The 27,259-nt window shown below is 47.5% G+C and overlaps 1 protein-coding gene, 2 long non-coding RNA genes and 1 pseudogene across 3 annotated transcripts; 2 read left to right on the top strand and 2 right to left on the bottom strand.

The window, feature by feature from the left end:
- Nucleotides 1-17,631: 17,631 nt before the first annotated feature.
- On the bottom strand, nucleotides 17,632-19,988 carry LOC116561926. Its single transcript, XR_004273670.1, has 3 exons — nucleotides 19,903-19,988; nucleotides 19,506-19,611; nucleotides 17,632-18,032 (listed from the first exon to the last, which is right to left on the bottom strand). It is a non-coding gene; the product is annotated as an uncharacterized LOC116561926 (long non-coding RNA).
- Nucleotides 19,989-19,997: 9 nt separating this feature from the next.
- On the top strand, nucleotides 19,998-23,299 carry LOC116561927. The gene is made up of 2 exons (XR_004273671.1): nucleotides 19,998-20,086; nucleotides 21,644-23,299. It is a non-coding gene; the product is annotated as an uncharacterized LOC116561927 (long non-coding RNA).
- Nucleotides 21,547-24,581, bottom strand: LOC116561925 (annotated as a pseudogene).
- Nucleotides 24,582-25,578: 997 nt separating this feature from the next.
- LOC116561924 (iroquois-class homeodomain protein IRX-3-like) lies at nucleotides 25,579-27,137 on the top strand. The gene is made up of 4 exons (XM_032293908.1): nucleotides 25,579-26,137; nucleotides 26,401-26,544; nucleotides 26,622-26,737; nucleotides 26,950-27,137. The coding sequence occupies exons 1-3, from the start codon at nucleotides 25,741-25,743 to the stop codon at nucleotides 26,687-26,689; spliced, it is 609 nt and encodes a 202-aa protein (XP_032149799.1). The 5' UTR covers nucleotides 25,579-25,740; the 3' UTR covers nucleotides 26,690-26,737; nucleotides 26,950-27,137.
- The last annotated feature ends 122 nt before the right edge of the window (nucleotides 27,138-27,259 follow it).

Raw genomic sequence — 27,259 nt, 5'->3', positions numbered from 1 at the left:
TCTTTATTCCTTTTTCTCTTTCTTTCTTTCTTTCTCTCTCTTTCTCTTCTTTCTTCTTTTTCTTTCTTTCTTCTTTTTCTTTCTTTCCTTCTTTCTTTTCTTTTTTTTTTTTTTTTGAGACAGGGTCCTGCTCTATTGCTCAAGCTGGTCTCAAACTCCTGGGCTCAAGTGATTCTCCCACCTTGGCCTCCCAAACTGCTAGGATTATAGGCATAAGCCACTGTGCCCAGCCTATCGTGAAGCTTTATTCAAGTAGAGGTGGGAGAGAAATAAACAGACAAGACAATATGGGATATTTATAAATGCTTGGAAGACAGTAAAACAAGCTGATGTGAAAGATAACGACTGGGTGGAAGCATCTTTAGATGACAAGGAAAGCCTCTGAGAATTTGATGTTTGAGCTGAGACAGAAGTAAGGAAGAAAAAAAGCAGCTAGCCCTGTGAGGATCAGGGTGTGGAGCATTCCAATGAGAGGGAAGGGGAGTTTCAAAAGCTTTAAGGCAGAGGAGAGAATTTGGAAGTCCATGGAACATAACAAAGCTCTAGAATGCAGTGAGGTGGAGAGGGATGTGGGAAGATGTGGGAGAGGTAGGCAGGACTGAGGAAGTGGAGGAGGATGTGGGAGATTTGCAGAGAGCAGAGAATGTGTGAAAAAGTTGCTTTGCAGAATGGAGGAAAGAATGTACTGGGAAAGTGCAGTAGGACTGCTTGGCAGCATTGACAGTCCTTTTGAGATGTGTGGTCCTGAATTTCAACTAGAAGTAGTTGGCATAGTAGATGCTCTGAGGATTAGATAAATGAACAGGGGGTTTGGATTCATAGTTGATGCTCAAAAATGTTAACTATCATAAGATGTAGAAAATATTAGAATGGAGAGGAAACCAACCCTTCATTTTTGCTAACATTTGCAACTCAGAGGAAAGGTGGATAACACGCTGTGTGTTCTGTTCTTAGTTTAACACAAAGGTTTTCTTTTAAAGTGAGATTTTTGCTTCTGAATTTTTTTTTTTTTCTTTTTTGACAGAGTCTTGCTCTGTCGCCCAGGCTGGAGTGCAGTGGTGTGATCTCAGCTCACTGCAACCTCTGCCTCCTAGGTTCAAGCAATTCTCATGCCTCAGCCTCCAGAGTAGTTGGGACTACAGGCACGCACCGCCACACCTGGCTAATTTTTGTATTTTTAGTAGAGACAAGATTGCTCCATGTTGGCCAGGCTGGTCTTGAACTCCTGGCCTCAAGCAATTCACCCGCTTCGGCTTCCCAAAGTGCTGGGACTACAGGCATGAACCACCTCTGTCGGCCTGCTTCTGGATATTTTAACCTGAGTGTTTTTTGGTTTTGTTTTGTCTTGTTTTTTTTTTGAGAGAGAGTTTCGCTCTTGTTGCCCAGTCTGAAGTGCAATGGCGCAATGTCGGCTCACCACAACCTCTGCCTCCCAGGTTGAGGCAGTTTTCCTGCTTCAGCCTCCTGAGTAGCTGGGATTACAGGTGTGATGTCTGGCTAATTTTGTGTTTTTAGTAGAGATGGATTTTCTCCAAGTTGGTCGGGCTGGTCTCAAACTCCCGACCTCAGGGTATCCACCCACCTCAGCCTCCCAAAGTGCTGAGATTACAGGCGTGAGCTACCGTGCCAACCCAACCTGAGTGTTTTTACGTACCTAATGCAAATACAGTGATTTTCGTTCCTGTGGTTTTAATAAAGTGGAAGTGAATATCTTTTTTTTTTTTTTTTGAGACAGGGTTTCTCTATGTCACCCAGGCTGGAGTGCAGTGTTGTAACCTTGGCTCACAGCAGCCTCAAAGTCCTAAGCTCAAGGGATCCTCCTGCTTCAGCCTCCTGAGTAGTTGGGACTAGAGTCAATCACCACCATGCCCCACTAATTTTTTATAATTTATGTAGAGACAAGGCATCACTTTGTTGCCCAGGCTGGTCTTGAATTCCCAAGCTCAACAGCTCCTCCCACCTCAGCCTCCCAAAGTGCTGGAATTACAGGCATGAGCCACTGCACCCAGCTTGGAAGTGAATTTCTTTGATCAGTCCTTTGTAGAACTAGTTCCTTGTATTCCAAATACAGGAACTTGCTTCATTTTAGTATATACACAAAATTTGCTTCTCTTTAGCTTTTTCAGTGCTCAGACAAAATAAAGACGTCTGCGTCTGCTGGTAAATTTCTAAGATGTCTTGAAATGTTAATTCACAACATTTGGTACCTGGGAACAACTCTGCAGCCTAGGATATCACATCTATTACAACTTTAAATATTATCTCCCTCACAATGCAGTAATGGAGAAAACCACACCTGAGATTTCCTGTAATTTCATCTCACTGATGAGATATTTTTAGACAAATCCCTTTTTAAGCCTCCTTAAGCTTTAATAGTTGTGATATCCAAAAGCACTTCCTATGGAGCAGAAAAGCAAAATGAACAAGAGTTAAACACAACAAGACATGGAGAAAGCCTTGGGGATAGGATGTTTTATCACTGGGGACCTGGGGAACAGGAGCCGGGAGACAGGTAGGTGCTGAGCGGTGAGAATGACAACTGGTTGGCAGGTGACTAGTGAGGCGAGTGAGGAGTTCAGCAAGAGATAAGTGGGGAGGGCAACAGGCAATGGTGAGGAACCTGAGAGCAAGCGACGTGTGGGATTCTAGGCACAAAGTCTAACAGCAGGCCATCTGCTGTGAGAACCCCAGTGCTTATACACTTCCAGAGGTTGAAATGAACAAGGAAGCCCCCCCGCCACTGGACCTGGTGGCTTACGCCTGTAATTTCCAGCACTTTGGGAGGCCAAAAATGCTGGGAATCACCTGAGGCAAGGAGCTTGAGATGAGCCTGGCCAACATGGTGAAACCCTGTGTCGACTAAAAATACAAAAATTAGCCGCATATGGTAGTGCACGCCGGTAATCCCAGCTACTCAGGAGGCTGAGGCAGGAGAATTGCTTGAACCCAGGAGGTGGAGGTTGCAGGGAGCCAAGATTGCACCACTGCATTCCTGCCTATGTGACAGAGGGAGACTTGGTCTCAAAAAAAAAAAAAAAAAGATGGGCCCCCAATTTCAAAGTCTGAGAGCTCCATCTCTGTGTTCTGCAAACTCTTCCCCTAGGTGGTATTGTCTCTCAGAGGCACCATTCACTCCAAAATTCTTGCTTCCTCACAAAACCTCCTCTCCATCTCCCCCACCTCCACCCCACATATTTATAAATCAGAGAAAAAGAGGTTCTGACGTTGTAGCAAATGCTGCTGTCCCCAGTTGTATCTGCCCAGCACTGGCTGTTTCTATATATGCTGACAGCTTCTTCCTGCAAGCGTCTGGGACTCTCTGCCTGGGAGCTTTCCCTGATCACTGGAGCAGGCTTGACTCATGAGCAGGGCAGACCAGAAAAGCCAGGGTGTTCATGTCCCCAGGAGCGACTGCCAAACAATGATTGACCGGAGTTAGTGTATATTATTAATATGTGCATTTCATTGCCTATGGCAGATAACAAACCAATCCAAAATCCTGTGGCTTAAGACAACAATGATTTATTTCGTATGATTCTTTGGGTGGGCCTGGTGGTTCCCCTTCGGTCTTGTCTGGGCTCACTCATGGAGCTGCTGCGTTCAACTGCAGAGCAGCTGGGCTGAAAGGTCCAAGCTGGTATTACTCGCATGTCTTGCAGCTGATGCTGGCTGTTGGCTTGGGACTCTTTTTGTTTTGCTTTTGTTGTTTTTTACACGGAGTCTCACTCTGTTGCCAAGGCTGGAGTTCAGTGGCACAATCTCGGTTCACTACAAACTCTACCTCCCGGGTTCAAACGATTCTCCTGCCTCAGCCTCCCAAGTAGCTGGTATTACAGGCATATGCCACCATGCCCAGCTAATTTTTGTATTTTTAGTAGAGATGGGGTTTTGCCATGTTGGCCAGGCTGGTCTCCAACTCCTGGCCTCAAGTGAACCTCCCGCCTTGGCCTCCCAAATTGTTGGGATTACAGGCCTGAACCACCGTGCCCAGCCCACTTTGGTATTCCTCCACATTGCCTTTTATCCTTTACTCGGCTAGTCCTGCTTCCTTATGTGGAGATCTAGGCTGCAAGGAATCTCAAGGCCCAGGCTCTGAGGCTGGTACAATATCACTTCTGCCATTCTTACTGGTCAGAGCAAGTCATAAGATCATCCCATAGACTACTTCCATTAATTCACCTCTATAAATTTTGTTTAGCTATTGTCACTGGCTACCACTTTGAAGAGTCAGTAACAGAATGGACTTAATGTGAGATACAAGTACATCAGAGTGAAACAAGGTATATTGTACCCTGCACACCTTCCCTTGGCATAAAACTCCTCACTCTCATGCCTTTTTCCTGCCAACACCTGTAACCCTTTGTTTGGTGGCTTTCTGTGGCCATAGGTATATATACATATTTTTTGGGACGAGTTTCGCTCTTGTTGCCCAGGCTGGAGTGCAGCCGCAATCTTGGTTTACTGTAACCTCCACTTCCCAGTTCAAGCAATTCTCCTGCCTCAGCCTCCCAAGTAGCTAGGTTTACAGGCAGGTACCACCATGCCTGGCTAATTTTGTATTTTTATTTATTTATTTTTTTAACTTTTGTATTTTTAGTAGAGATAGAGTTTCTCCATGTTGGTTAGGCTGATCTTGAACTCCCAACCTCAGGGGATCCACCCACCTTGGCCTCCCAAAGTGCTGGTATTATAGGCATGAGCTACCACACCTGGCCGGCCATAGGTACATATTTAACCCACGCTTGAGGCAGACTGCAATCACCATGGTGTTAATGTACTCAGAAGGAACTTTGAACCAATAACTGAAAGGAGTTGGTGTATAATAAATACCCCAACTTATTTTTTGAGACAGTGTTTCACTCTGTCGCCCAGCGTGGTGTGCAGCTCACTGCAACCTCTGCCTCCTGGGTTCAAGCGATTCTCCTGCCTCAGCCTCCCAAGTAGCTGGGATTACAGGTGTGAGCCACCATGCACATCTAAGTTTTTGTATTTTTAGTAGACATGGGGTTTTGCCATGTTGGCTAGGCTGTCTCAAACTCCTAGCCTCAGGTGATCTGCCCGCCTCAGCTTCCCAAAGTGCTGGGATTATAGGCGTGAGCCACTGTGCCCAGCCTATACATTTTTTAGAGTTTTTTAATCCTGTTCTATTTCTTTGGTGACATAGATTATTAAAAATGGCTCCTAACAATATGAACAATAAAATAATCACCAGCTGGGCAGGGTGGCTCATGCCTATAATCCCAGCACCTTGGGAGGCCGAGGCAGGCGGATCACAAGGTCAAGAGATCAAGACCATCCTGGCCAACGTGGTAAAACCCTGTCTCTACTAAAAATACAAAAATTAGCTGGGTGTCATGGTGTGCACCTGTACTTCTAGCCAGGTATGGTGGTGTACACCTGTAGTCCCAGCTACTCGGGAGGCTGAGAAAGGAGGATCGCTTGAGCCTGGGAGATGGCGTTTGCAATGCGCTGATATCGTGCCACTCCACTCCAGCCTGGGCAACAGAGCAAAGAGTTCAGGGGTTGGAGCTGTAGCTCAGCCCTTATCAAGTATGTCTCATCTCTCAGACTGGCCTTTAGGATTCCTAGGAGATAAACCGGCACACACTTTGGGGGCCAAGAGCCTCTCCTGTGCAAAACCATAGTGAAAGGCTACTCCTGTGTCTGCTTCAAACTGTGCGTCACACAGTACCCGCCAGGAAGCAGGGCTCAGCCTAGGAAAAGCATCAGGTGGCTCACTCAGCTTTTCCCTCCGGCTCGTGCCTGTGAGTAGCGTGGTGATCGTATCTAGTGACACATCAAAGAAAGCAAGAAAAAAATCAATGTTTGTTGAATGTTTGTTATAATGGTAGCTACTGTTCTAGGCAGTGTTTCTCTTTCTCTCTCTTGACTTTTTCTTGTGAAAAGTTCCAAATATAGCTGGGTGAGGTGGCTCATGCCTGTAATCCCAGCACTCTGGGAGGCTGAGGCAGGCTAATCACGGGGTCAAGAGATCGAGACTATCCTGTCCAACATGGTGAAACCCCATCTCTACTAAAAATACAAAAATTAACTGGACATGGTGGTGGGCACCTGTAGTCCTGGCTACTTGGGAGGCTGAGGCAGGAGAAATGCTTGAACCTGGGAGGCGGAGGTTGCAGTGACCCGAGATTGCGCCACTGCACTTTAGCCGGGCAACAGAGCAAGACTCCATCTCAAAAAAAAAAGTTCCAAATATATATGGAAGTATAAAAAATAGTATAATGGGCTGGATGCGGTGGCTCACACCTGTAATCCCAACACTTTGGGAGGCTGAGGTGGGCAGATCACCTGAAGTCAGGAGTTCAACACCAGCCTGGCCAACATGGTGAAACCGTATCTCTACTAAAAATACAAAAATTAGCAGGGCGTGGTGGCACACACCTGTAGTCTCAGCTACTTAGAAAGTAGAAGCAGGAGAATCACTTGAACCTAAGAGGCAGAGATTGCAGTGAGCCGAGACTGAGCCATTGTACTCCAGCCTGGGCAACAGAGCGAGACTCTGTCTCAAAAAAAAAAAAATGGTACAATGACTCCCATGTATCATTACACAGTTTCAACAAGTATTCATAATTCATAACCACCCTGATTTTATTTTTAATCTCTGCCCTCCCCTAACCCCTCCATATTATGTATGTGTGTGTAGGGGTGTGTGTGTGTGTGTATGTATATATATATATATATATATAATTTTTTTTTTTTGAGATGGAGTCTTACTCTGTTGCCCATGCTGGAGTACAGTGGTGCAATCATGGCTCACTGCAGCCTCCACCTTTTGGGCTCAGGTGATTCTCTGCCTCAGCCTCCCAAGTAGCTGGGATTACAGACGCAAGTCGCCACGCCTGGCTAATTTTGTATTTTTAGTAGAGACGGGGGTTCATCATGTTGGCCAGGCTGGTCTCAAACTCCTGACCTCAGGTGATCTGCCTGCCTAAGCCTCTCAAAGTGTTGGGTTTATAGGCGTGAACCACTGCTCCCAGTCCCCCTTCGTATTATATTGAAGCAAATTCCAGATATCATCATTTTACCCAGAAATAGTATTTCAGTATGTGTCTCCAAAAGATAAGAACTCTTTTACAACATAACCACAATGGCATTAACATACCTTTTAAAACTAACAATTTCTTAGTCTCATGAAGTCAGTATTCAAATTTTCCTAATGTGTGTGTATACATATTATATATATACACACTATATGTGTGTGTATAAATTCTTCACTTCTCTTAACTAGTTTCGAACCCATCCTTACCCTTTTACATCTCTGTGCTTTTCTATTTGTCATCCCTTCTGTCTAGATTGTCATTCTTTTTGTGCCTGACAAGACACAGTCTTCCAGATCTGTTCAAGTATCACCTCCTCCAGCAATCTTTCCCTGGCAAAACTCAGGAGTTAGTCATTCCTACAGCACTAACACTCTGCACTCTGCTCTGGGTATTTCTCTACATGTTTATCTGTTCTCTAGATTGTGAGCTCTGTGAAGACTTGAACCACATTCTTGTGGCCTTTGAGAACCCCAGTACCTAGCATGGTGCCTGGCCCACACTATTTGCTTCAAGCCAGCATATTGTTTCTAAGGAGGGGCTCCCAAGGCCTCTTCCATAGTTCTTGGTGTTGATTTATCCTTTTCTAAAGTTCACTGTCTTTTGCAAAAATAATGTCCTCTCCATTTTTCCCATTTGAGCTGGGAGTTGACCAAATGTTTTCAATCGTTCGCTTTTAGAAGCCACTGGAGGCAGAATTAATTGGTTTAGAGGTGGTGTTTTTTGTTTTTGTTTTTTTCTTTTTTAAGATCCCAGGATTCATATAAAGCAGAAAGACTGAGAAAGAGAAAGCCACTTTGTCAGTTGGCAGTCACTCTGGGATTAATGTCATAAGAGCTGTACAGAATTTAAAAGCAAAAAGCATTGTCCTCATCCTCTAATTGAAAACGATCCACAAACCTTCTGGTTCTCTGAGGAGGACCTTGAAATGTGCTTGCAGTTTCCAGACTGTAATTAATAACAGTTCAAACCATAGTTTTCAAGTGATTCTTTTACCTCAGAACCCCTTCCTCAGTTTTATCCGCCTGGAAAGTCTGTTACACAGATAAAAGCTCTGGTGGGGCCGGGTGCAGTGGCACAAGCCTGTGGTCTCTGCTATTTTTTTTTTTTTTGAGGCAGAGTCTCATTCTGTCATCCAGGCTGGAGTGCAGTGATACCATCTCGGCTCACTGCAGCCTTCACCTCCTGGATTCAAGCGATTCTCCTGCCTCAGCCTCCTGAGTAGCTGGGATTATAAGCGTGACCCACCGCACCTGATAACTTTTTGTATGTTGAGTAGAGACAGGATTTACCATGTTGGCCAGGCTGGTCCCAAACTTCTGACCTCGGGTGATCCACCCGCCTTGGCCTCCCAAAGTGCTGGGATTACAGGTGTGAGCCACCACGCCTGGCCTAGTCTCTGCCATTTCACAGGCCAAGGTAGGAGGATTGCTCGAGCCCAGGAGTTCAAGTTTGAGGCTATAGTGCACTATGATTGTGCCTGTCAATAAGCATTGTACTCCATCCTGAGCAACATAGACGGCTGTGGTGGAAAGGTGGCAGACAGGTCCCTCGGACTCAGTTTTATTGGACCATCTGCTAGGCCTTCCCGGACATGGCTCCTGAGACACAGATCCCAGAGCAGTTGCTCAGTCATTCATCAATCTCTCAATCTTCCACCATACAACTGTTTATTGAGTGCCTGCTATGTGTGGTGCTGGAGGTACCGTACTGAACAAGACAGATGGACTTCCGTTTTCTCGGAGTTTACGTTCTAGGACAGGCATGAGAGAGAGGAGAAATAATCACTGTAAACCAGTGCAATGGTTTGAATGTGTCCTCCAAAAGTTCATGTGTTGAAAAGTCAATTATGATTGTAACACTATTAAGAAGTGGGGCTTTTCAGAGGTGATTATCAGGCCATGAGTGCTCTCCCCTCATGAATGAATTAATGCTATTATTAAGGAAGTGGGTTATTCATCATGGGAGTGGACTCTTGATAAAAAGGAAACGTTTGGCCCAATTTCTACACTGTCTATTTCACATGTTCACTTGCCCTTCTGCCTTCTGCCATAGGGTGACCCTCTTCAAATGCCAGTGCCATGCTTTTGGACTTCCCGGTCTCTAGAACTGTGAGCCATGTAAACATCCATTGTTTATAAATTACCTAGTCTGTGGTATTCTGGTGTTGCAGCAGAAGATGGACTAAGAGTGCCAGTGGTTGCCAAACTTTAATTATCATCAAAATCATGTGGAAAGTTTGTTACATACGGATATTTGGATACTATGCTCGCAATTTCTGATTCAAAAGGTCTACAGTAGGGCCTGAGAATATGCAGTTAGAACTAGTTCCGAGTGATGCTAATACTGCTGGTCCTGAGACCACACATTAAGAGCTACTAAGATAAACAATCAAGGAAGTAAAATACCTTCAGACACTGGTAAGTGCTATGCTTTCAGAAAATCAAACAGTGTAACAGAATAGGAAGTTATCTGGTGGTGGGTAGCTACTTTAGGTTGGGTAGCCAGGGAAGGACTCTCTGAAAAGGTGATGTTTGATCTGAGTAGGCCACCTAAAAATCTGGGGGAAGGGCATTTCTATGAAAAGGACATATCAAGTGGGTGGGTGCAGTGGCTCATGCCTGTAATCCTAGCACATTGGGAGGCTGAGGCAGCCAGATCACCTGTGGCCAGGAGTTCGAGACCAACCTGGCTAACATGGCAAAACCTCATCTCTACTAAAAATACAAAAATTAGCAGGGTATGGTAGTGCAAGCCTGTAGACCCAGCTACTCGGGAGGCTGAGGCCGAAGAATCACTTGAACCTGGGAAGCAGAGGTTGCCATGAGCTGAGATCGTGCCACTGCACTCCAGCCTGGGTGACAAAGCAAGACTCTGTCTTGGAAAAAAAAAAAAAAAGCCAGGCCCAGTGGCTCACACCTGTAATCCCAGCACACTAGAAGGCCAAGGCAGGCAGATCACAAGGTCAGGAGTTCCGAACAGCCTGACCAATATAGTGAAACCCCATCTCTACTAAAAATACAAAAATTTAGCCAGATGTATGGGTGTCTGTAATCCCAGCTACTTGGGAGGCTGAGGCACAAGAATTGCTTAAATCGGGAGGTGGAGGTTGCAGTGAGCTGAGATAACATAACTGCACTCCAGCCTGGGTGACAGAGCAAGACTCAGTCTCAAAAAAAAAAAAAAAAAAAAAAGAGGCCAAGTCTGTAATCCCAGCACTTTCGGAAACCAAGGCGGGCAGATCACGAGGTCAGGAGTTCAAGACCAGACTGACCAACTCTGTCTACTAAATATGCAAAAGTTAGCTGGGCATGGTGCCTCGTGCCTGTAATCCCCGCTATTTGGGAGGCTGAGGCAAGGACATAGCAAGTGCAAAGGCCCTAAGCAGAAAACAAGCACAGCCTGTGCTTTTTGTTTTAAGAAACAAAGTAAGACATTCAAAGTGCCAGGACAGCTGCAGAGTTTTGTTTTTGTTTTTTGAGACCGAGTTTTGCTCGTTACCCAGGCTGGAGTACAATGGTGCAATCTTGGCTCACTGCAACCTCCACCTCCCTGGTTCAAGTGATTCTCCTGCCTTGACCTTCTGAGTAGCGAGGATTACAGGCACTCACCATCACACCTGGCTAATTTTTGTATTTTTTGCAGACACGGGGTTCCACCATGTTGGCCAGGCTGGTTTCCAACTCCACAAGTGATCCACCTGCCTCAGTCTCCCAAAGTGCTGGGATTACAGGCATAAGCCATGACACCCGGCTTCATTTTACTTTTTTTTTTTTTTCTAAGATGGAGTTTCACCCTTGTCGCCCAGGCTAGAGTGCAATGGCACGATCTGGGCTCACCGCAACCTCTGCCTCCTGGGTTCAAGTGATTCTTCTGCCTCAGCCCCCTGAGTATCTGGGATTACAGACAAGCGCCACCACATCCGGCTAATTTTGTATTCTTTAGCAGAGACGGGGTTTCTCCGTGTTGGTCAGGCTGGTCTTGAACTTCCAACCTCAGGTGATCTGCCCGCCTTGGCCTCCCAAAGTGCTGGGATTACAGGCGTGAGCCACTGCGCCCAGCTATTTTACATTTTAAATATGAATTATTTGCTATATCTTTTTTGGCTATTGTATGGAGAGTATCATGGAGGATGGTGGTGGTGAGGGTGACAGGGTGTATGGGAAAGCAACGAGAAACTGCGAGTCCAGTTAGGAGGTCTTGCAGTATCCTGGGGAGGGGAAGTAGCAATAGATATGGTGAGAAATTGTGAGTTATGCAGCAGTGAGGACTTGCTAATGAGAACGACACTTAGCATAATGTCTTGCACATTGTAGGTATTCAGCTAACAGTCATCGAATGAATGAATGAATGAAGCCCCCTTCCTTTCTGAAATGCATGATTATAATCCTTCACTTTACTGATAAAGCAAAGAATATTGTAAATTATTCTCCAAACTGGATTCCACTGTCTTGTTGGTAACAGTGGTTTTGTATATGTGTGGGTGGGTGGGTGGGTGTGCCTGTGTTACTTGAATTTTTTTGATATAATATTCCCCTCCACTTTCCAACTCACTTATTAAGTATTTCACTCCTACCCCTTCCCTTTTCTTCAGATACAATGCAGGTTTCCAACAGCTTGCTAAGAATTATTTTCCCTTTGTAGAGCGAATTGAGTGGGGGTGGCTCCAGAGCTCGGCAATTCTCTTGGGAGGTGGAAGGGGTTGGTTGGTCTCCGGGTGCTCTGGTTGCTGGGAGAGGTGAATTGTGGGTGCTGGGAGTGACACAAAACTCTTCCTAGTGCACTGAGGGCAATAAGCAAGTTATTCCTTTAAGTCTATTTCTTGGAAGTGTTTTTATTGTTTCCACAGTATTTCATCCCTACTGCAACCAAAGGCAATCAACATATGGGTTTAATTTGACAAGGGAAAGGGCCATAAACAACTGTCAATTGTCAAGACCGTGGCAGATGACAGCCCTGATCTCTGCAATAGCAAAGAGGAGCCAAGCAGCCTGCTTTCGCACATCAAAGAGAGCTGTCACGCTGCTCAGCTGCTGCCGCTGGTTAAGTGTGAAGAAAATATCTCAAACACAAGTCATCTCATCCGAGGAAATAAACCATTGTTTCAGCACAAGTTTCAAAAATTAAATTATAATAAAGGCCGAAAATCTGTTTTTTCTTTGCAGAGATGACACTGAAATCCTTCCACCAGCCAATAGGATTGATTCCAAGGTCGGGTTTAAACTTGCTTTGCTGCTGGGACCCTGGAGGTCTGTGGAGCACAGTGGGCCTCCTGCTGAGCCTCTTCTCAGTCTCTCAGAGACTGCATTTGTCCCTGCATGTTTTCTTTCTGAATATTGTTTTCTTTATTTCTTCCTTTCTTTCACAGGGTCTTGCTCTATCGCCCAGGCTGGAGTGTGGTGGCACAATCCTGTGGGATCACAGGCACATGTGCCACCCTGTCTAGCTAATTTACTTTCATGTTTTTGTAGAGATGGGGGGTCTTACCATGTTGCCCAGGCTGGTCTTGAACTCCTGGGCTCATGTGTCGGCCCCCGTAGCCTCTCAAAGTGCTGGGATTACAGGCATGAGTCAATGCACCTGGCCTCTGAATGCCATTTTCTGGGTAATGTCTCAGGATAGGTTTTTCACTTATGTCTATCTGTCTGTATTGCTTTCCTGCAAACCCATTTCTTCTCTCTCCCCCTTGAATAGGCATGTATTACAAATCTTAAATAGCAAAACATGAAACTAGCCAAAGGCCGTGCATGGTGGCTCATGCCTATAATCCCAGCACTTTGGGAGGCTAAGGCAGGCGGATCACCTGAGGTCGGGGATTCCAGACCAGCCTGCCCAACATGGAGAAACCCCATCTCTACTAAAAATACAAAATTAGCCAGGCATGGTGACACATGCCTGTAATCCCAGCTACTCAGGAATCTGAGGCAGGAGGCAGAGTTTGCAGTGAGTTGAGATCGCGCCATTGCACTGCAGCCTGGGAAACAAGAGCGAAACTCTGTCTCTAAATAAGTAAATAAATAAAACTAGCCACGTTGCACAACAACTGAAGTTGTTTTTTCCTTTTTCTTTATTATTATTTTTTTTTCAAACAGAGTCTTGCTTTGTTGCCCAGGCGGATCACCTGAGGTTAGGAGTTAGAGACCAGCTAAAATGGTGAAACCCCATCTCTACTAAAAATACAAAAAATTAGCTCGGCATAGTGGCGGGTGCCGGTGATCCCAGCTACTCAGGAGGCCGATGCAGAAGAATCACTTGAACCCGGGAGGTGGAGGTTGCAGTGAGTCAAAATTGCGCCACTGCACTCCAGCCTGGGCAAGAGCAAGACTCTGTCTCAAAAAAAAAATAAAAAGAGACAGGTTCTCTCTCTGTTTCCCAGGTTGGAGTGCAGTGGTTTGATCCTAGCTCATGGAACCCTTAAACTTCCGGGCTCAAGTCATCTTCTCACCTCAGCCTCCTGAGTAGCTGGAACCACAGGAATGTGCCACCACACCTGGCTTATTTTAAAATTTTGTTGAGACAGGGTCTTGCCATGTTGCCGAGGCTGGTTTTGATATCCTGGACTCAAGTGATTGTCCTGCCTTTTCCTCCCAAACTGCTGGGATTATAGGTCTGAGCCGCCATGCCTGAACCATTTTACATATATATATTTATATTGGACACAGGGTCTTGCTTTGTCACCCAGGCTAGAGTGCAGTGGCACAGTCTCTGCTTACTGTAGCCTCTGCCTCCCATGCTCAAGCAATCCTCCCACCTCAGTTGCCTGGGTAGCTGGGACTACAGGCGTGCACCACCATATCCAGCTAATTTTTAAAATTTTTAAATAGAAACGAGGTCTCCCTATATTGCCCAGGCTGGTTGCAAACTCCTGGGCTCAAGGGATCCTCCTGCCTTAGCCTCTCAAAGTGCTGGTATTACAGGCCTGAGTCACTTCATGCAGCTATTTTATAATTTTTTTTTGAGATGGAGTCTTGCTCTGTTGCCCAGGCTGGAGTACAGTGGCATGACCTTGGCTTACCGAAACCTCCGCCTCAGGAGTTCAAGCCATTCTTGTGCCTCAGCCTCCTGAGTAGCTGGGACTACAGGTGACCGCCACTACACCTGCCAATTTGCCAATTTTTATCTATCTATCTATCTATCTATCTATCTATCTATCTATCTATCGATCGACAGAGGGTGCTGGGATTACAGGCATGACCTGCTGTGCCTGGCCAATATAAATGATGATGATGATGATGATGATGATGATGATTTGAGACAGAGTCTTGCCTTGTTGCTCAAGTTGGAGTGCAGTGGCACAATCTCAGCTCACTGTAACCTCCACCTCCCTGATTCAAGCAATTCTCCTGTCTCAGCCTCCCACATGAGCAGCCATGCCCAGCCCATACATTCTTTAACAAATAAGGAGACAAGAAAGTTGTTGCCAGGTGCTGTGACTCATGCCTATAATCCCAACTCTTTGGGAGGCCGAGGTGGGTGAAATACTTGAAACCAGGAGTTCAAGACCAGCTTGGCCAATATGGCAAAAGCCCGTCTCTACTAAAAATACAAAAATTAGCCCAGTGTGGTGGTGGGTGCCTATAGTCCCAGCCAGTCGGGAGGCTGAGCCAGGAGAATCGCTTGATCCAGGAGGCAGAGGTTGCAGTGAGCAGAGATCGCGCCAGTGCACTCCAGCCTGGGCAACAGAGAGAGATTGTGTCTCAAAAAAAAAAAAAAAAAAATGAGAGAGAGAAAATTGTTTCTCGCAAGTTAATGCTGATGAATACGTGTAGAAAAAAATAATGGCAGAGTACGGCTGCGTCTTTGAGTGTTGAGAAGGAGAAGGAGCAACTGGGAGGCAGCGTGGGAGTGGCAAGTGGCAGCAGCACACGAGGGCGGCTGCTGTCTGCGCTTGAGGATTTAAAGTCCTGTCTAGAGAACTTACAGAAATGCTGGCAATTTCAAGGAGCCAAAAGTTGTTACAGGCTGGAGAAGAAAACCAGGTCCTGGAATTGTTAATTCATCGAGATGGGGAATTTCAAGAACTAATGAAATTGGTAGTTAATCAGGGAAAAATCCATCATGAAATGCAAGTTTTGGAAAAAGAAGTAGAGAAGAGAGATGGTGATATTCAGCAACTACAAAAACAGCTAAAGGAAGCAGAACAAATACTGGCAACAGCTGTTTACCAAGCAAAGGAGAAGCTCAAGTCAATAGAAAAAGCAAGAAAAGGTGCTATCTCCTCTGAAGAAATAATTAAGTATGCACATAGGATGAGAGGTCGTGCCATTACACTCCAAGAAACAGAGCGAGACTCCGTCTCAAAAATAAAATAAAATAAAATAAACACACAACAAAAACCATAAACAGTGTGTCTGACTCATCAGTCCTCATGCCTTCCAGGCCCATCCCAAGCCTGCTAATCATTTATGTGACTTTCCAGAGTCACTTTCCTTTTCTTGGCCTACTTTTCCCTATTACAAAATAGGAGCTTTGGATATAACAAATAATCACTTTAGGCTGGCATAGTGGCTTGTGCCTGTCATCCCAGCACTTTGGGGGGCTGAGATGGGGAGATTGCTCGATGCCAGGAGTTTGCAACCAGTCTGGACAGCATAGCAAAACCCCATTTCTACAAAAAATACAAAAACTAAGCCGGGCGCGGTGGCTCACGCTTGTAATCCCAGCACTTTGGGAGGCCGAGGCGGGTGGATCACAAGGTCAAGAGATCGAGACCGTCCTGGTCAACATGGTGAAACCCCGTCTCTACTAAAAATACAAAAAAAAGTCAGCTGGGCATGGTGGCATATGCCTGTAATCCCAGCTACTCAGGAGGCTGAGGCCGGAGAATTGCCTGAACCCAGGAGGCGGAGGCTGCGGTGAGCGGAGATCGCGCCATTGCACTCCAGCCTGGGTAACAAGAGCGAAACTCCGACTCAAAAAAAAAAAAAAAATACAAAAACTAGTTGGGCATGATGGCATGCACCTCAGTCCCAGCTACTTGGGAGGCCGAAGTGGGAAGATACTTGAGCCCAGTAGTAGGAGGTTACAGCTATGATTGCTCCACTGCACTCCAAGCTGAGTGTCAACAATTTTTAATTATTGTCATTAATCAAAAACTAATAACGACAATCATCACCATCACTTTGGTTTCCTAGTCCAAAGAGGGAAGCACCCCGGCCCTCCCTCCACCATGTTGCGAAGAAGGGAAAAGTGGTAGGCACTGGGGTGACTTCGAATGGCTTTGTGCCCTCTTCGTGCTCTACTACTCTGGAGCCCAATCCTGGTGTCACATAAACAGCGGGGCCCCAGGGCTGGGCCTATTGAAGAGCAGGCCCACTGTGAGGATGGCTCTGAATAACAAAGCTGGGCTGAGATTCTCACACTTCAGTGAGTATTCACAGAGATCACCTGGAGGGAGCAGGCGGTGGCTCACACCTATAATCCCAGCATTTTGGGAAGCCAAGGAAGGCAGATCACTTTAAGGTCAAGAGTTCCAGACGAGCCTGGCCAACATTGTGAAACCCCGCCTCTACTAAAAAAATACAAAAATTAGCCAGGCATGGTGCCATGTGCCTGTAATCCCAGCTACTTGGGAGGCTGAGGTAGGAGAATCCCTTGAACCTGGGAAGTGGCAGTTGCAGTGAGCCAAGATTGTGAAACTGCACTCTAGCCTGTGCAACAAGAGCGAAACTCCATCTCAAAAAAAAAAGAAATTGGCCAGACACGGTGGCTCACACCTGTAATCCCAGCACTTTGGAAGGCTGAGGTGGGTCAATCATGAGGTCAGGAGTTTGAGACTAGCCTGTCCAACATGGTGAAACCCCACCTCTACTAAAAATACAAAAATTAGCCAGGTGTGGTGGCGTGCGCCTGTAGTCCCAGCTACTCACGAGGCTGAGGCAGGAGAATTGCTTGAACCAGGAGAGACAGAGGTTGCAGTGAGCCAAGATCACGCCACTGCACTCCAGCCTGGGCGACAGCGTGAGACTACATCTCAAAAAAAAAAAAGAAAAGAAAAAAGAAATCACCAGGAGGTGCTCATTTAAGTTCAAGGCTGCAGTGAGCTATGATTACACCCCTGCACTCCAGCCTGGGTGACAGAGCAAGACTCTGTCACAAAAAACAAAACAAAAACACACTTATCATTATCCAACATGCAATAAGCTTTCTTGTTTAAAGTCTTTCTCACCACCCTAGAACGTAGACACCATGAAGGTAGGGACTTTTTTTTTTTTTTTTTTGAGACCGTCTCACTCTGTTACCCAGGCTGGAATGCAGTCATCTTGACTCACTGCAACCTCCGCCTCCCGGATTCAAGCAGTTCTCCTGCCTCTACTCACCCAGGTAGCTGGGATTACAGGTGCACACCACCATGCCCAACTAATTTTGGGGGTCTTTTTAGTAGAGATGGGGTTTTGTCATGTTGGCCAAGTTGGTCTTGAATTCCTGGCCTCAAGCGATTCACCTGCCTAAGCCTCTGAAAGTGCTGGGATTACAGGCATGAGCCACTGCACCCAGCCAGGGATTGTCTTTTCTGTTCATTGCTATATTCCCAGCACTTAGAATGTTACGTGGAACATATAAGTCCCCAAATCAAAGGACCCTCGGGAGCCAGGCTAGCTTTGGAGGTTCCAGGCAGGCTCAGAGATTAGGTCTGGGCCTAAGGAATCCAGGATCCACTGGAGACAATCTGGAGTCTGCGACTACGTGGTGGGAGCAACAGCATGTCCCCGCCAGCTCCCTTCCCAGGGGAGGCGTGGTGGGCTGCAGTCTTACTGCCACCAGCGCAGTCCTTGGGTCTAGACCTGCCATTCCCCATCCACACCATCTCACGCTCACCTGACTCTGAGCTCTCTCTTGTCCAGGTCCTCCCTACCTTTGAGATGCTGCAATGCCCCGGGCCACAGTCTTATGGGCGGCTAGTAACAGGGTTTCCAGCAGGATCTTGGTGGCACTTCCACCTTTCATCCGGGAGGAGCCGCTGAGACCCTCAGGCTGAAGGAGGTGAAGACACCCAAGAGGAATTGGGAGAGGATGAACACTCCGGAGGCCACTTGTTAGCGACCCCTGGCCATGCATGTGATGGTACTGCTGGCCCCCGGTGTGCCTGTGAGGAATGGTGCTGGGGTGGGCTTGACTAACAGGAAGATTGGAAAGAGGGAAAAGGCCTCCTCTGGTCATTCCTGGGTATATATTTAGGACTCTCTGAGGAGGAAGTCACAGTGATTGGGTCTCTTGTCAGCTGGGTCAAGGGTTTTTCATAAAGTGCTTTCCTTTTCTTTCTTTTTTTTTTTCTTTTTTTTTTTTGAGACAGAGTCTTGCTCTGCCACCCAGGCTGGAGTGCAGTGGTGCGATCTTGGCTCACTGCAACCTCCACCTCCCAAATTCAAGCTATTCTCCTGCCTTAGCCTCCCAAGTAACTGGAATTACAGGAACCTGCCACCACACCCAGCTAATTTTTGTATTTTTAGTAGAGACGTGGTTTCACTATGTTGGCCAGGCTGGTCTGGAACTCCTGACCTCAAGGGATCTGCCCACCTTGGCCTCCCAAAGTGCTGAGATTATAGGCATGAGCCACCACACCCGGCCCAGAGAGTGCTTTTCTTGCCAAGAAATTTCTCCCCCACCTCCCTCACCTCCACCATTTTCTGTGGTAGTTTATCAGTCCAAATGCCACATGTCATATGCTTTGGACAGACAGATGAAGCAGCCATTGCAGGGGTCCAGATGTGGAACACAGCACACTGGACAGCAAAGAGATTCCAGCAAACAGAATGATAACAGTAGTGACTGAGAAAAGAAGACTGAAAGTCAACATTTGCAGAGAGGAGGAAAGAGAGATGAGTATTTGGGAGGCCAAAGCCATGGAATTCTTAGGTCATATGGAATTCTACCTTCCTATCTCACAAAAGGAAGATGGAGGAGAATGTCTCAGATCACATGGCCATCACTGGTAGAGAGAGGCACCGGCTGGAATTTGGCTAAGGCCCTCCTAAGGCCCAAGTGAGGAGAAATGGGGCTAGTAAAATGTATCCACAATCCAGATGAGAAAAAAGGAACAGGGGAAAACAGCTTTCAAGCTAAGAAGGGCCAGCCAATTTTGGAGAGGATTTAGAAGGCAGAATGAAACAAAACTGCACCCCATTTTTTAATGTAAATATATAAGACAGACAGACTGAGACATAACTGTGGCTATTCAATGGTGTTTGTACATAGATGGCAAAGATCTTCTTTAAACTGAAACTGCCCCCGACCACTAAAGTGTTTAATGATTACCGGTTTGAGAGACTGGATTGTGAAAAAGTAAATGGGAAAATAGGATTTGGTTTATAGCATTTTAGCTGACTCACAATGCCTCAGGAATTTAAACAAGATGTAACAGAACCTAAAATCAGAGGCCCCAAGGAAGTGGCAAGCAGTTCCCAGGCGCTGGGGGGTTGGAGAACATAGAAAAAGGAGAAGCCCTACCCCGATGGCAGGATTGAGCACAAAAGCTTTCTGTTTCTCCTGCATTTTCTGCATCCGCTCTGCCACTTGTCAGAATGTTGAACTCCAGTCTTCAATGGGGTCATTTCTGGGGCCCAGAGAGACACAAGGTGGGGAGATTGTCTATGAGGATTTCAAAGAAGGGCCTCAGCTGGGAGTCATGATCAAAGACTGCTTTGGGATTTAGGTCAGAGGTCAACAACTTCACACAGACGTATGCTTGGAGCTGTTAGAGGCACTGTGTCCCTGAACCCCAAGGACGGGGGTTAATAAAACATTCAGCACCTCAAGCCCAGAGCAAAGCCAACACTCACGTTGAAAGTTCCAGCCTGAGACCCAAACTGTCTTGCATAAACCCCAATGCCATGGCCACACTAACCTCACCCTCTGCAGGCCCCTTAGGGAATGCCTGTCATTCAAATGTCAAAGTTGCCCCCTTGTTTTCCATCTGAAGGTTCATCAGAAGCCTTTCCCATTCATGGAAATACATTCTGGAAATCCCTCCAAAGAGTGAGCCCTCAGTACTGGAGGGAGGGATAACGGTGAGGGAACCAAGCTGCAAGGTAGGTGTAGCACCTCACAGTTGTCAAACATTCCTTGAATGAATTAATCGGGAACAAATCAATGTGTTAATGAGGCAGACTTGTTATCTGCTTAGTTACAAATCATGGAATCTCAAAGAATGAGGATCTTCTTCAGTTGATTTCTAATGGCTTTGCTAGGTGATAATTTGTGAATCGCCCATTATGGCAGGACCTCAAAGAGTTAGTTACCTCTGTACATGGCACCCAAAATTTTGCCATACCATCCAATTCTGCAAAGATTCCATCCCTTCTTGAACTATTTTTGTATCACTTCTAGGGCAGACGAGTTTTACATATTTCATGCCCCTTGTGTAAATTGTCTCCTGTCATTTGTCCTCAAACTATTTCTGAAACTTGCTAGAGACCTAAGAAAGAGGAGACTAAAGCAGAAAGCAGCGACAGGGTTCATATTGCATGGTTTAACGTCTAGATTCCTAAACACAGCTGGGCATCTGAATCATCTGGCGAGTTTTATTTTTTAATAACTACCCATTTCTGGGTACCACATCCACCCTAAGGTTCAGATTCAGTAGTTCTGGAGTGGAGCCCCAAAATCTGTATTTTTAAAAAGCTTCCCAGATGACTCTGAAAATCAGCCAAGTTTGGGAGCCACTGATTTAAGGAACAACTGGAAGATCTCCATGCCTACACTGTTTGAAATTCTTCATTTCACTTAGTCATAGAGCCTGAAATTAGCATCCACTGCAGCAGATACATTTTTGGTGAAGGAGGGCCCCCATGAAAAGGATCAGGGTTAGGGTATTTCAGATTCATTTACACCTTCACATGAATTATACTACAGCCTAGAATCTGGAAGGTGGAAAAGCACCTTTGAAAAACCCATGGTCTCCTTTCCCAAGACCGCTGCTAAATACAAAAAGCTGCTCTAAAATCATCAACAAGCCTCTGCCGTATCCCTCTGGTGTCAGGAAGCCCTCAGCTTTGTCAGGTGGCCCACTCCAATTGTCTATTTAGCAGAGTTTCCCATACCTGGCTGTGCATCAGAATCTCCAGGGATGCTTTCAAAAAATAGATATTTCAGGGCCTTATTCCAAACCTACAAAACCAGACCTCTTGCACAAGGAACTAAGAATCTTCTTTATTTTTCTGTAACATTCCCTCCAGGCAGCTCATGCACAGAACCACATCTGAGCATGGGAGGTGGAGGCTGCAGCGAGCTGAGATCACGCCATTGCACTGCAGCCTGGGTGACAGAGCGAGACTCCATCTCAAAAAAAAATTTAAAAAACAGGCAGCTGGCTGCATTGGCCAGCCAGTATAGTTTGCTTACCCTGGGACTGGTCCACCTACCTTGGTTGCTGATTGATAGATACAGTTATTCTGAAATAGAATCCCTTCCCCATCTTCCCACATTCATACAACTCGATCCAAGTTGGTGAAACGCAAACCAAGATTCCTTGAGCAAACTTCCTGCTTTCTAGCACCCACCTCATTGATCTATCTCCCATGCTATTGCATTCCCACTTACTTCCTGTCTCGAAAGTTCATCCACTCAACCCATCTTTCTACTCACAGAGAGGCCCACAGAAATGCCAACGACAATCACCCTCTTCTTCCCGGCAGCCACCTAGGGGAGGAGGATGGACAATGCAGTGTAACTGGGAGGATTCCAGGGCACAAACCTACTGTGTGAGGACATCGGGGCCAGGAACAGGGGAGGGAGGGAATAGGCTTTGGCTGAATGCTGGGGCTTTTATGTCCCCATGAGAAGGAACAGATAGAAGTCTCTGGTCAAGTATCAGTGGGAAGCACAGACCTTCTTCAGTTCCTCAGTCCCGTGTAAGGCACTATCTTCCGTCCCCTCCCTAGAGGCCACCACAGACCTAAGAGGACAGACTCGAGGTCAGTGGCACTGGCTGGGAAGCAGAAGCCTATGGTTTATTAGGGCAGGCTACATTAAGAGATGGGAATAAAGGGACAACTATCACTGAATGAGTGCCCACTGTTTGCTGGGCACCATGACAGACACTCCATAGAGTTGAAAAACCCAAATACCTACAACAGCCGGTCAGGCGACATAAGTAGGTAAAGTGGACCAAGTGTAAGGCAATAAGGAATGGGGGACTAAGGCAAGCTGGACACAATCTCTGCCTAAGAAGCACTATTCAGGCCAAACAAAATATTCACAGCCTAACTTGGCTTACCTGTCACCCCCTGCAATGAGGTAGGTGTAGAGGTTTCTGTCCCAGACCCTTTATCAGCTGATTAAAGGACACCTGTCAAGGGGGAGAGGGTGTGAAGGGGTAATGACAGAGAAGAAACAATTATCTTGGATTTTCAACTCCTAGAGGACAGAGACTATGTAATGATTCTCTTAGACCAGTGCTTAACCGAGTCCTACATGAAATCTGGCGCTTAAAGCTGCCACTTGGGGATGATTAGTTGGCGGTGCATGGGATGTAGAGACATTGACAACAGACTGGTGGGACTCAGATGGACTCAGAAGAAATGGGACTTCATGGTGACGCCTAGCTTTTGGAAGAGAGAGAGAGCCGGGCTTGGAGTCCAGGTTGAGTGAGGGGGGCACCTGGGAGCTCAGTTATGGTGATCTTTATGGTCCTGAGGGTCACCTCAAGAAGTGGAGAGGGAAGAAAACCGGGGACCAGGGTGCTCACCGACATGAGGAATGCCATCCGGCCAGAGGTGCCCCCTCCACTCAATACAACCAGCCCCCCATCTGGCTCCTGAAGAAGGAAAAAGGCGTATATCACCAGGGCCTGGCTCAGGTGGGGGAAGCATATTCTTTGTCAGTAATGCAAGAGGAACCGAAAAGACTCCTTATCCCTCCTCTTATCACAAAAGTGAACAAATACACGCAGTGTGGTGTAGCAAAAAGAACACCGGATTAGAGAAACCAGTTTGACTCCCATGTCCTGCTCCACTACTTATTCGAATCCTTACTTATCCCCAAAAGAACTGAAAGCAGCTTTGTCATCTAAATAAAAGTACATAAAAAAAGCAGCATTATCCAGCAATTATTAGCTGGGTGTATTTGAGCAAGCTACAGTGATTATCTTTCTAAGTGTTCGTTTTTTCATCTGATAAAAACAAACAAACAAACGGAAAGCATATCAACTTCACAGGTTTTTGTGAGGGTAATAGCTGTGAAAGTAGATTGTCAATTATAAAGTATTAAGCAGATAAGTTATTATTATTTTTGATGATTAAGATGTAAATAAGGGTCCAAAAGGGAGGATCTCCAAAAGGGACAAAGGAGAATGAGATCTATAAAACCGAGAAATAGAGACCAAAGAAAGAGAAAGAGGGAAACAGAAAAGTTGAGGCAGGGAGCAGAAGGAAGGTTGGTACCTTCAGCACTTCCTGAACTTTCCCAGCCACTTGTACCATGGTGGTCAGAATGGATTCGCTGTAGAGTCTCTGTAGGGAACAGGCAGGAATCAGAAGCCAAGAAGAGGAGGACGGTGGATAGGGCAGGAGGTTTCAGGGTTTCCAATATTAGGAGCCATGGTCAGGGCAGAGGTGGGACTGGGGTTGGCATATTTATTTGCAGGATCCAGGGCATGGGTCTGTGTTACCTGGTATCTGGGCAGGGATTGCCCCTCCTCCTGGAAGATCTCAGCATCACATTGCCCAGCAGTCGAACAATTTTCTCGGCATCTGCTTTGTCCAGGTCCCGGGTCAGTGGATTTGACTTCTCTGTGATTGGCACAGCTGCCTCATACCCAGACAACTAGAAGGAAGAGGGGACAAGGAAGGAGCAGGCAGCCACAGCCTCATTCATGCCTGCTGAGCTGGAGGTGGGAGTGGCAGCAGGCACAGAGTTTGGACACACACACACACACACACACACACACACATCACACTGGAAACTCAGCCTGCACTTGCTACTCTGGGCATATTAGGGAAAGAACATCAGGAAGGAAAAAGAGGTGAGCAGAAACCCAGGGTGGAGGGAAGACTGGATGAAAAATAATTCTAGGAATCAGCACGGAAAGCCAACATGGAGAAGGGGTCTCACCTCCCACTGGCCAGGCTCCGGGGTCTCAATGACATGTTGAAACCGTTTTGTGGCCAGCATGGTCCCGCGCTGTGGCTACACTGTTCTGCCTGCCTCTTCAGCCGCACAAACCCCTCATGTCACAGTGACTCTGCTTCCAGTTGGCAGGGCCTTACCTGAGCCACAGTGATGATTAACCCAAGCACCCTGGGCTCTCAGGGCACCCCCTGCCCCGTACCACCGCCTGTACCACCCTTTCCTGGTCACTAGGCCCCCAGCCCTCTGGTAACCTCAGGGAAACTCCTCTTTGCATTCACCCTGACTCCCCAGCCTCTGCTTTGGCCCCTGAAGAGGAAGACCTGAGGTTTGTGACTCTTGCCCTACAGGGACAATGCCCTCTTTTCTGGAGGACCTAGAGCCTGGGAGTGCAGGACAACACACAGAGCAGTGAGAATCCCTGGGCAGGTGTCCTCCGAGGCCAGAGATCAGAGTCTATAGGTCAGCAGAAGTCAGAGGACCTGGCCCATGACTTGATCACATGCTCCACAGGCAAAGTCCCACTGGTTCCCTTTTACCCTCTCCTCTCAGAAAGGAAGGCAGCAGAAGCTTCTGAGCCCCAAGTGTGCACACACTGTACTGAATATTACAGCTGGAAAAATGCCACAGAGACAGAAATACTGCATGGAGAATTAGAAACCAAAAGATCTGCCCTAAAAGCAATGTTAGCCAGCATCTATTTACACTGAACAACACACTTTTCACAGACAGTATCTCATGGGATACACCAACACGAAGATGTTGGTCAATATTGACACCTTCATTTTTCAAATGATGAAACAGGCTCAGAGTAGTTGAGCTGGTTGCTTAGGATCACACAGCTGGACAAATTGGCACTCACTCAGGTTCTCACTCCAGATTTCAAGCTCAACCAAAGCATGAAATAATGTAAGGGCTTACACGTTTATTGAACAAAGGAAGTAACCAAAAAATTGGTGCAAATTTACAATCATCATCCATTCACACAGTGTTGTGAGATTTATAAAGACCTTTCCCCAACATTGTCTCATTTGAGCCTCACAACAACCCCGTGAGGTCTCACTCGCTTTGCTTTTCACTTCACTTTGCAGCACAGATAAACCAGTTTCTCCAAAACCACACCATAAGTGGCAGAGCTTTAGAAAGACAAAAAACAAAACAAAACAAACAAAAAAGACGAAAAGAAAAGAATAATAATTTTTTTAAAAAAGCCATAGGTCTCTGAGCTTTGAGTCTCCCTAGAAGCCCAACACTTAACAATCTCTGTATCTGCAGGTTTTAACTAGATACAGAAGAGACGCTCAATAAATATTTGCTGAATAAATGAAAGAAAGAATGAGAAAGCGAATGGAATGAAATCAGATTATGAATGGGAAAGAGACTTAAAAGCTGACGCAGTCTATAAGTAAGAGATTGTTAAAGCAATTATTATCTCCAACACTCTGTCCCATCTCCTCTTAGCCCCCCGAGCACTGGAGGTGGAATTCCTCCTCCCAACTTGGCTCTTCCACGCGGGGAGGAAGGGGATCTCCCAGGTGCAGGAGACCTTCGCCCCCGAGCCTCCCCAGACGGCCCCGCCGGCTCCTCCGCCTGAGCTGGGAGAGAGAAGGGATAAGGTATGGGGGCCCCGGAGGCGCCATTGGGAGGGTCGCGGGAGGAGCCCCGAGAGGACGGGGGTGGGGGGCTGGAGGGGACTGACGGCGGCCCAGAACCCCGGCGGGGCGGGGCGGGCCAGCTGTCCCCGTGCGTCCCGGTCGGGCTGCGGCGGAGTGAGCGGGGCCAGCGCTGCAGAAGGCTGCTGGCTCTCCGGGACGGTCACATTCCGCTGCAGGGGCGGGCGGAGGCCGCCGCACTGCCTCCCGCACCGCGGACCCAGGCCAGCGTCCGGGCAACGCCCCCTGCTCCGGGACAGACTCCCCGCCCGCCTGAGCTCTGGGGGCTCCGCAGACCCGCGCCCTCTCGGCCCGCAGCTCGGCCCCACGCTGCCCGCCTCGCCGGGCCCGCGCCAGGATGGGGTAGGGGCAGCGCCACCGAGTTGGGCGATGGGCCGCCCTGTGGGCACCGAGCAGTCCCCGGAGGCCTGACCGACCGCGAGGACCGGCGGAGGTGGGTGTGGGCAGGGCTGACCGCGCTCTGGGGGCGCCCGGGCAATGCGGGGGCGGGAGGACGCGAGGAAAATAGGGCTGCTGTGAGCTGTGGGGAGCCCAGGAGAGCTGCTACCCCTCCCCCCGTGCGTTCTGGGCAGTCCTTGACCCCCCACAACTCCTGCCACCTCCAGGAGCCCCGCCTGGATGTCAAGCGGATGCCCCAGTGACCCCCAGCGGACTCGGTGGGGACATGGCTTCACTGATGCCCCTTTCCCCATGTCGAAGCTCCAGGGTCCTCCTGTTGGTCAGCTGTGACCTGGGCTTCGTGCCAGTAGGTGAGTAAAGGGCAACGGGGCTGAGGGGCCACCAGAGCTAGTCAGTGGGTGAACCTGTTAACACCCGGTTCCTGCAGACTGGCCTCCCTCTCCTGTGAATGTGACTGTCACTCACCCCAGAGCCAACTCGGCCACTGTGTCCTGAGACGTCCCAGAAGGCAACATCGTCATTGGCTACTCCATTTCCCAGCAATTATGAATCACCCTTCTTCTCCCCCAACCTGTGTCCTTGGATTTCTGCACATTCCTTCACTTAGGTGGGGGGATCTAGAAGCAGGCTACCCTGGCTCAGGCTGCCCTTTTCATGCTACTCCCACGGAGTGCTTGGATGTTGAAGAGTCTCCGTTGAGTCTTGTGGCCTGGCACTGGGTTGAGGCTGTCCTCCTCCCCCTCAACTCCCTGCAGAGGCAGACTGGCCCCGGGCAGCGTGTGATTCGGGAGGTGAACACCACCACCCGGGCTTATGCCCTCTGAGGCCTGGCTGAGGACAGTGACTACACAGTGCAGATCAGGAGAGAGCCCCCCAGGACCCCGGGTGCACTTCCGAACTCTCAAGGGTTCTGACCGGCTACCTTCAAACAGCTCAGGCCCAGGTGAGGGTCTGTGCTACTGGATTCTCTGGGTGCTTACCCAGCTTGCAGCCTCTTACTTGCTTCCCCAAGACAAGCAACAGTCCAGCTGAGGTGAATAGGATGATTTAATTCATTGTACTACC

This window comes from Sapajus apella, unplaced genomic scaffold (genome assembly GCF_009761245.1).
Source record: "Sapajus apella isolate SASKATOON/1434 unplaced genomic scaffold, GSC_monkey_1.0 scaffold31, whole genome shotgun sequence".
Classification (NCBI taxonomy): domain Eukaryota; kingdom Metazoa; phylum Chordata; class Mammalia; order Primates; family Cebidae; genus Sapajus; species Sapajus apella.
This window is presented reverse-complemented; position numbering and strand designations above follow the sequence as displayed.